The following is a 10,584-nucleotide window of genomic DNA, read 5'->3' on the forward strand; positions in this document are numbered from 1 at the left end:
TCTTCACTTTCTTTCACTTTCACTTTACATTTATTTTTTTCAAACAGAGTATATTTTGGGAAAATCCTCACTTTTCTTGCTCCTTCTCACATTTCAAGACTGTATATGCCCCATCTTCTGCATGTGTTATATAAATAAACAAAAATTAAAATACATTAAGCTGGGCTATGAGGCATAGACAGGATTTGTTCTCAGAAACAGAAGCAATCATACCTTCTGCCTATGAAGAGAAGGTCAACATTAAAAATGAACAAGTTCATTAGTTTTTCAACTTGTATGCTCTTGATGAGTATAGAATAAGATCACTAAAGAATAAGAAGTGAGAATTGTGTAAAAAAAAAAAAGTAGCTCCATCAGATTACTTAATAAAAACACTCTTGGTATTTCCTATCTATGGGATTTTGTACCTAGTGTCACAAGGTAGAAGAGATTATTTTGGCTGAATCTGAGTTACGTGCAGGCAGGTTTAAAAACTCCCAACTAGTTATCCCATAGAAACATACTCTATTACTTCTAGACATTAGGAAGCCAGATTAACACATGCTTTAAAGAGATAGATTCCAAGTGTAGAAAATCAGACAGACCACAAGATCTGGAATTCCTAAAACATGTGTTTTTGGAAAATGCATCTGCAGAAATGGCAGAAGTGGTTGACCTAACATCTGGGCAGGGTATAAAAGACTGAAATTAATGTTTGGGAAACTTCATGTGCATAAAATGAAATCGGTGATGGTTTTGCTTTTGACCAGTATTTTTCTTTGTAACAGTCTGGACAACAAATGTTTCAATTTATGCACAAACTCTTATCTCCCTTCTCCAACAAATGGTATCAGGGAAGTCCTGAGGAATTATCTTTTCTAAAGGAAACCATGTTCTTGCTTGCTGCTGGCTTCCTCTCCTTTCCTGTGTGGAAGGCAGGCTGCATCATGTTAGGCATCCTTGTGTTGTTCTCCAGAATATTATCATCCTGAACAAAAGATAAAATGGAAATGCATGGTGAGATATAATATAGACTGTAAACATGTTGAAATTGTCAGAGCAATATAAAGTAGAAATGATCAAGTTCTTCACATTCCTCTTAAATGAAGACATGGAAACAGCAGATCTAGAACAGACTCATGGATGGGGGACAATAACAGGAAGAAGTTATTTGCTGATGCCCTACCTTTTGCCAGAGTAAAAGGAGTATTCGCTTTTCCTTCATTCTAACTCAACTTGGTAATTTGTGTGCTTATTCAGGTTACAGTTCTTATGCTGAGTCATGACTTCTAAGCAGTGTAGCTACTTCACTACCTGATCATGGATACTATTTCTTTCTGGTCTTAACTATGAAAATCCCAATGATTCTGAGACAACCAGCTTAATAACTCATTTCTAAACTTTCACCCCTACATTTCCTTCTTGGTGGTACTTAAGTAGTATCTGATTAGCTTTTCCACTAAATAGCTAAGATATGCCCCAGATTTACAACATAGCAGGTAACACACATAAAAAAAAAGAGAAAGTTTTGTTTCTCTGTTGCAACTGCTTGAATCTTATCTAGGAGTCTTAGCAGGAGACTTCTAGTCTGAGATATTTATATTCTCCTACCTCTGAGGAAATGGAGTGAAGACACCTCACCCACATGTAATTTCCTCTAACCTATGGAGTATCTCTGATCCAGCGTGGAGAAGAGTCTAAATTGTAGGTGGTTTTACTTCTCTCATACAACCTTGCTGTGGCACAAGAAGGTGTGGCTGGGAACACAGAGAACAGGGTAGCCAACAGACTTGAAAGAAAGGAGGTTATGAGAAACAAATATTCTTGAAATTTCAACTGACTGAAGAATTTTGCAAACAGTCCACCTTGAGCACTGAGAGGAGAAAGACATAGATGGAAGAAACATACAACAAAATCTACATAGAAAATGCTAACATCAGAAAATTTAATCACTAGACTTTCAAAACTCCTTTCATAAATGGAAAGGACCTAATAGAACCAGAAGAGATTAAGAAAAGGCAGAAAGAATACACAGAAGAATTGTACAAAAAAACCTCTTAATGACCCAGATAACCAGGATGTTGTGGTTACTCACCTAGAGCCAGACATCTTGGAATGTGAAGTCAAGTGGGCCGTAAGAAGCATTACTATGAACAAAGATAGTGGAGGTGATGAAATTCCAGCTGAGCTATTTCAAATCCTAAAAGATGATGCTGTGAAAGTGCTGCACTCAACATGTCAGCAAATTTGGAAAACTCAGCAGTGGGCACAGGACTGGAAAAGGTCAGTTTTCATTCCAATCCCAAAGAAAGGAAATGCCAAAGAATGTTCAAATTACTGTACAATTGCACTCATTTTACATGATTGCAAGATTATGCTCAAAACCCTTCAAGCTAGGTTTCAACAATTTGTGAACTGAGAACTTCCAGAGGTACAAGCTGGATTTAGAAAAGGCAAAGGAAAAATAGATCAAATTGCCAACATATGCTGGATCATAGAAAAAGCAAGGGAATTCCAAAAATATCTACTTCTGCTTCACTGACTACGCTAAAGTCTTTGACTGCATGGATCACAACAAACTATGAAATATTATTAAAGAGATGGGAATATCAGACCACATTCCCTGCCTCCTGAGAAACCTGTTTGCAGGACAAGAAGCAAGAGTTAGAATCAGACATGGAACAATGGACTGATTCAACGTTGGGGAAGGAGGATGTCAAGGCTGTACATTGTCACCCTGCTTATTTAACTTATATGCAGAGTACATTATATGAAATGCTGGACTGGATGACTCACAAGCTGGAATCAAGATTGCTGGGAGAAATATCAACAATCTCAGATATGCATATGATACCACTTCAGTGGCAGAAAGTGAATTAAAGAGCTTCTTGATGAAGGTCAAAGAGGAGAGTGGAAAAAGCTGACTTACAACTCAACATTCAAAAAATTAAGTTCATGGCATCCAGTCCTATCACTTCATGGCAAATAGTTGGGGAAAAAGTAGCAACAGTGTCAGATTTCATTTTCTTGGGCTCCAAAGTCAATGCAGACATTGACTGCAGCCACATAATTAAAATTCACTTGCTCCTTGGAAGAATAGCTATGACAAACCTAGACAATGTACAATGTACAATGCATTAAAAAACAGAGACATCACTTTGCCAACAAAGGTCCGAATAGTCAAAGCTATGGTTTTTCCAGTAGTCAACTATGGATGTGAGAGTTGGACCATAAAGAAGGTTGAGTGCCAAAGAACTGATGCTTTCAAACTGTGGTGCTGGAGAAGACTCTTGAAGGGTCCTTTGGACAACAAGTAGATCAAACCACTCAGTCCTAAAGGCAGTCAACTCTGAATATTCATTGGAAGGACTGGTGCTGAAGCTGAAGCTCCAATACTTTGGCCACCTGATGCAAAGAGCCAACTCATTGGAAAAGACCCTAATGCTGGGAAAGATTGAGTGTAGGAGGAGAAAGGGGATGATAGAGGATTAGATGGTTGGATGGCATCACTGACTTAATGGACATGAATTTTAATAAACTCCAGGAGATGGTGAAGGACGGGGAAACCTGGCATGCTGTAGTTCATGGGGTCATAAAGAGTTGGACATGATTGAATGACTAACATACATATTCACAAGTTCTTGTCAGGGTCCCAAGGAAGGTTCAGAGGAGGACAAGAAGGACATCCCATGTTTGAGCTGTCCAGTTTGGGCCATTTAGAACAGTAACTGGTGTGTGAACACAGACCAGTTCATGGAAGGACTCTATCAGTACTACTTTTTTAGGAGCCCTAATACAACAGTGGTGATGGACAGGGAGGCCTGGTGTGCTGCAATTCATGGGGTCGCAAAGAGTCGGACACGACTGCGCGACTGAACGGAACTGAATACAAGAGTGCCTTACAAGTGTAAGAACTTTAGCCAATTATGAACTTAGTATGCCATGTTTGCAATTTTGCTGCTCTCCTCCCAGGTCCTAAGCAATTGCATACTCTCTCCCTCTCTCTTTCTCTCTTTTTTTTTTGCAATGGCATACTCTTGAGGACAGTACCGATGAAATGTAACAAGTTCCACTTCTGCCTTTGATCTGTCTTCCTTCTTTCTCCATTCTAGATTCCTCAGTGTCTCATGGCAAGTCTGAGAGTTCATGGGGCAGGTGGCAGACAGAGACATGACTTGGCCTTGCCAAAGTTCTCTACTCTAACCTGTGAGGAGTTCTATTTCTGCAGCCTTCTATGGCATCATCCATCTGCATGGCCCATTAGTCAGACAGTAGAACTCTCACACGTTCCTTGCAAAGAACTGAGCAAAGAGCTTCTGGGAGCTGTGACTCCAAGTGCAAGGCATGGATTTATTTGGTTGTAGCATAGAAATGTGGTTAGTGTAAAAATGTAATTAGCAGTCAGAGATGCTGGAGATTGAACTTTGATTTTCTGTGTTTGTAACTGACATTCTTCAATTAGCAGTTTTGGAAATAAGACTTGAATCTTTTTTGGTGTAAGGAGATGTCTTAAGATTCTCATGGTAGCAAATTGCTTTTTTCATGTGAATGAAGATGTCTTTTTCTAGTCCTACTTCTAAACTTGGGGGGTGTTTTTGCCTTTCAGACAAGTGGGTGGGGTGCAATCAGACAAAGACAATCTTCATGCTTGATTAGTAGAGTCATGTGGAAGAGCACTGGCATTAGGCTAAGATTTTAGTCTTCACTCTGCCACTTACTATCTTAGTGACTTTAGGAAAGTCACTGAATCACTGAGCTGAAGTTTCTACAGCCATAAAATGGAGATAATATCAGCCCTACCTATATCTCATAGGTTCAAACAAGATAATGTGAAAACCATGAAATCCTATACAGATGTATAACAATATAAGTCACCAAGGAATGATTATGAATGCCAGTGGGAACTGAATAATGACTTTGAACAGTTTTCTAAGAACAGACACACCAGATATGACTGCAATACCGAAGTCATTCACTAACAGATGAAGTAAAATTTTGCTCCCACTAAAAGCTTCAGAAAATATTTTGAGAGCACATTAATGATCCATCCTAAAGATGTCACCAGTTGGGGATGGAGGCTCTGAGAAAACAAAAGAAAGGCGTCTCAAGAAAACTAGGACTTTTCAAAACAGAGTAGGTACAAAAAAACTCAGAGCTACCAAACAATTTCCCACAGAGAGGCTCAGAGAACAGATCTGTGACCATGGTAGTTAAGCAGAATAATGCCTGAAGAAGACCAACAAAGGTTAAAAACTTTTGCCAAAATTATGTTATTCAACATCCCATGAGAGGATTTAGAACAGGTTTTTCCAACCAAAACCGACTAGAACAAAGTCCTGTTTTTGTTTTGAATATAATGTCCCTATTCCATCTCATCTGCATTTTGAGTATGAAGTGCAATTCCCTTCTGGTTACAGGAAGTGAAGGGTAATTGAAGTATAGAAGTGCTGGTTGCTAATGCCTGTGGCAGATTTCAGATCCCATCCTCTGCATTTCAATGACCCCCCTGCTCAGGGCTATGCCAGCTGGAAGAAACGGATCCCAGTGTAGATAGACTAGAAGTCTAGAAGACTTCTGGGAGTGGAAATTATATCAGTGGGGGCCAAGGCTGGATTCTCCAGTTCTTTGCAATGAAAAAATCCTTAATTTTGGCCTTGTGGTTGATTACTAGGTGAATGTTGATAAACTTGTCTCCACAGACTTCCGTTTCTTTCACTCTAGAATGACGTAGCTAAATTAAATTCTTTTACAGCCCTGATGTTTTATGAGAAGTGTCTGAGAAGACGACTTCCCGGAGGAATAGGAAGAGGCAGCCATCATGTTTTTAAGAGGTTGGAAGCTCAAAGATAACGAGGCTATAGAAATGGAAAGAGTGGACTTGTGTAAGAGTAGGTAACATTCAGAAAAAAAGAAGATGATCAGGAAAAACCGAGGAAGGGACAAACTGAAAGAAACTAGCAGCTGAGCAACCAGAGAAAACTCGGCAGGTTGGTACATCGACATGGGTGACTAGTGGGACCACGAAAGGCCAGCAGGCTGTGTAGGGTAGTAGTGTTAAGTCATTTTTGTCAGCAGAGTCTAGAATATTAGCAAGTTAGGGATCCAGTGCCTGTAGCTTTATTCTGAAATCAAGGAGTAAACACAAAGCTTCATCAGAAAAAAAGATCAATAAGACATATAAGTAGATCAGTCATGGACTAGAGCAACAAAGGATGTCAACTAAAGAAGGATACTGACCAAAAAGAGTCCTTGACCCCAAATTGTCTTGTCATCAGCTCTTGGGACAAGAGTTTAAACACAACCACTTATAAAACAGAAAGTCATTGTAGATATCACTTAGATGTAAATATCAGCACGAAAAAGATGAGGCAAGGTAGGAAGTGACTGGTTAAACAATGTAAAGTCATTTATCTGTTCTGTTTGTTTGTTTGTATTTTCCAAGTTTGTTCTGTATTTTCCAAGTCTCCTGTAAATGTATTATCATACTTTCATACTTTTAAAAAGAATAAAGAAAAAAGCATAAAAAAAAATAAATAAAGTCATTTATCAACTAAACAGTAGAGGCCAGAGCTCCTACTCTTTCATCACCATTTAAATGATACACAACTACACAGCTTCCACAGTCTCCTTAACCAGAATAAGTTTTTTATACTATTAATACTTTGTTGCTCATAGGAACTAAAATGTACTGGTATAGCTGCAAAATGGTTTTTAAAGTTTGGAAAGGACTTTCTTCTCTTTTTAGCAATGAATGAGAATGGAGGTTTCTCCTCATCCTTGCCAACATTGGCTGTTATTATTTTTTTTTAATGTTTGAGGTTTTAAAACTTCTTTGAATTTATTTTTATTTGGAGGACAATTGCTTTACAAGTGTTGGTTTCTTCTGTACAACAATATGAATCAGTCATAAATATACATATATTCTCTCCCTCTTGAACCTCCCTCCCACCCCCACCTCCATCCCACCCCTCTAGGTTGTCACAGAGCATTTCTGTAAGTATTCTAACTGACTCTGAATTTCAGTCACTCTTACCCATCAACAAGGATAGGATGAGGATATAAAAGGTAGGATGAAGGCAAAAAGTAAAGATGTGCTATTTCTCTGTTTCTCATTCTTAGAAAGTTTATCATACAACAGAGATGACAAAAATTGATGGCTCCAAAAGCAACATAAATATTTAACAGAAAATTAATCATTACAGATATATGAAAAAATTCCATGATCTGATGGCTTCTAAAGATATATCTACAATTTTAGCTTTCTTTTTCTGCAAAGAAGGCAAATTTGCAATATCTCTATATACTCACCTTTAGATGTTGAATCGACTGCCTATTGCTTTCGTAACTCAGATGTCCTGTTTTTTCTTGATCTCTGCAAACCCCAAAAAAGGCTCTAGGTTAGGCAGATGGGCAAGATCCTATATGCCGAGCATTATTTTTTCCACATTAAAATAAACCCTGGAATAAACTAACAACCAAAGGATTATTTTCATTTGAAGGAAAAAATCTAAGGTATAAGGACAATATTTAATAGTAACTTGAATCAAAGTGTTTAAATACCACTGGAAAAGTATTATTTGATCCGTAAGTCCAAACTGTGAGTCATTTTAAAAGGGAACATAAATTTCAAGATATAATTAAAACTTTGAGAGAAAAAATATCTTGAAGATGTATTTTTAAAAACTGAGGTTGCAGAATAATTTTACCAGCCTGTAAAATTCCTCAAATGCTTTCTACAGTTTCAGCAGCCACAATGATGCAGTAGCCAGTGAAGGGAGGTTCAGGAATAAGGTTGCATCAGGAGAGAGTTATTAATACAAGGAGATGTGTGGACAGAAGCAGACACCACCTAGCCTGCCAATTTAGGTGGCTCTATGCTGGTGATGAATGAGTTGACTATTCATCACCAGGGTAGGGTGGTGGCCTCCCTCACTTCCATCTATTTGGGCAGGGACTGAAAGTCACTTTGTTGAAATATAATTCCTACATAGAAAAAACCAAGCGTATCAAACTGAAATAGTACTGGATGGATGATCCCAAGTATAAATTACTTCTAGCCCAGAGATGAAATGTTGTTTTATTCTTATAAAACAAGAGAGGAAAGAAAAATAATATTTTAGGTGCAGATAACAATGCACTCCTCTGGAAAAGACCACTCTAGGGAAGCTGCTCAGTCATGCCTATCTCTTTTCCTTCTCTGTGAGTTCAGAAGAATTGTCAAGTGAATTGCTAGTATTTGATAGCCCACAAGCATGGCTGAGAGGATCCACCCCATGTCCAAGATCAGGGGCAACAGCCGAGAAGAGCTACCCCACGTCCAAGGTAAGGAGCAGAAGCTGAACTTTGCTGGAGCAGCCATGAAGAGATACCCCACATCCAAGGTAAGAGAAACTGAAGTAAGACAGTAGGTGCTGAGAGAGGGCAGCAGAGGGCAGACAGACTGAAACCACAATCACAGACAACTAGCCAATCTGATCATGTGGACCATAGCCTTGTCTAACTCAATGAAACTAAACTATGACCCAAGACGCACGGGTCATGGTGGAGAGGTCTGACAGAATGTGGTCCACTGGAGAAGGGAATGGCAAACCACTTCAGTATTCTTGCCTTGAGAACCCCATGAACAGTATGAAAAGGCCAAAGGTAGGACACTGAAAGATGGACTCCCCAGGTCAGTAGGTGCCCAATATGCTACTGGAAATCAGTGGAGAAATAACTCCAGAAAGAATGAAGGGATGGAGCCAAAGCAAAAGCAATACCCAGTTATGGATGGGACCTGTAATAGAAGCAAGGTTCGATGCTTAAAGAGCAATACTGCATAGGAACCTGGATTGTTAGGTCCATGAATCAAGGCAAATTGGAAATGGTCAAACAGGAGATGGCAAGAGTGAACATCGACATTCTAGGCCAATACTTTGGCCACTTGATGTGGAGAGCTGACTCATTTGAAAAGACCCTGATGCTGGGAAAGATTGAGGGCAGGAGGAGAAGGGGATGAGAGAGGATGAGATGATTGGATGGCATCACCAACACAATGGGCATGGGTTTGGGAGTTGATGATGGACAGGGAGGCCTGGCATGCTGTGGTTCATGGGGTCGCAAAGAGTTGGACATGACTGAGCGACTGAACTCATCTGAACTGAACTGATTACAAAGTGTGAAAATGTGATGTGCAAGAAAGAATAACAAAAACACAGGGTGTTGCTGGTTAACACAGTGATTCTCTTAGCCACTAATAGGTTTCTAAATCTAATGAATCAGGATGCTGTTTGGCACATCACAGTGTTAACTTTCTGAACAGTGAGTTATGGACCTGGAATATAAACAGGCTTCTAAGATATTTTCCTTACACAGGCAATGGTTTAGGCAGAACAATCTAGCCATCGCTTCTCATCTTCTGGAGCAATTTGTTGGCATGAAACACTCTTGTAAAAATTTTACGTGTGTGCTTCCAGAATGACAAGCCTGAAGATGAAGGTTTTGAATTGCACCCCAAAACCTTGTTCTTCAGCAGAGTTTTGTATTTTAGAACTGCAAACACTTACAGAAAATTCCCATCTATAATTTCTTGAATTTTAATGATGGGATTATTACTGGTAGTGCTTCCATTTCAGAGTGTGATGGTGGTAATTTCTTGGGTTATTTGATCCTGAAATATTTAGCACCTAGTAACTTTAATCTGAATATTTTGACTTCCAAAAATAGTATTTTTACTTTTCTGAAGCAAGGGGTCATTAATGATGTATTTTCATAAATTAGATTATAATCTTTCATAACTTTAAAATACTTTTGTTTTATAATGTTGAAATGTTTTGAAATACAAGATCTAGTCATGAAGTTACCCAATCATTTTATCATTAGGGCTAATATCTTGGAATTCTTTATATGGTCATTAAACAAACCTTTATTTCAGCTGTAAGAAGAGACAGACAGTAGGCTTCTTAAGTATCAGTCATTGTTGTTAGAAGGACCAGTAACTAAGCTTAAAGTTTGTGGAAATTTAAATCCTGCCACTTTCCTTCCTGAGAAGGAAAATGAAACACCTGATCACGATTGTTCTCAATTCCTAACTTTGAACTATGCAGCTCGGGAGGATCTAAAGGATACCCCATTAGACAATCCTGACATGGAAATATTTACAGATGGCAGTTCTTTTGTTCGGGATGGAAAGTGTAAAGCAGGTTACACCATGGTGACTGCTGAACAGGTTTTGGAAACAAAATCTCTCCCCCAGGGAACCAGTGCTCTGTTGGCGGAGCTTGTGGCCCTGACCCGAGCTCTAGAGTTAAGCAAAGGGCAGCGGATGGGCCTGATAATCTATGTGAGTCTACTTCTGCTGACTCCAAAAATCCTGAGTCTGCCGTTTGATCCTCAAGACAATGTCTTCCTGTTCTGGGCTCACTCCTATGCTGCATTCCACAATCGATCTAACTGCTGGGTCTGTGGAGCACTCCCCTCTTGGTCAGTGGAAGGCTTCCCGTGGTGGACATCCCCACTTCAAGGAAAAGACTTTCTCCAAGTCTGTGAATACCTTCGACAACAATCACATGCGATGCCTCTTCTTCATCTGATGACATCTACCAACCCTAAAATGGACTGGTGCAA

The 10,584-nt window shown here is 39.2% G+C and overlaps 1 protein-coding gene across 1 annotated transcript in view; it reads right to left on the minus strand.

Moving 5' to 3' along the window:
* Nucleotides 1-670: 670 nt before the first annotated feature.
* The window catches only part of LMNTD1 (lamin tail domain containing 1), a 62,005-nt gene continuing 52,091 nt past the window's right edge, over nt 671-10,584 (minus strand). Inside the window, exons 9-10 of the mRNA XM_010855997.1 lie at nt 7,288-7,351; nt 671-967 (exon numbers count right to left, since the gene is read on the minus strand). Coding sequence (XP_010854299.1) covers nt 7,310-7,351 — 42 coding nt within the window. The 3' untranslated portion in view covers nt 671-967; nt 7,288-7,309. The remainder of the gene's footprint in view (nt 968-7,287; nt 7,352-10,584) is intronic.

Source organism: Bison bison, unplaced genomic scaffold, assembly GCF_000754665.1.
Source record: "Bison bison bison isolate TAMUID 2011002044 unplaced genomic scaffold, Bison_UMD1.0 scf7180017864370, whole genome shotgun sequence".
Taxonomy (NCBI): domain Eukaryota; kingdom Metazoa; phylum Chordata; class Mammalia; order Artiodactyla; family Bovidae; genus Bison; species Bison bison.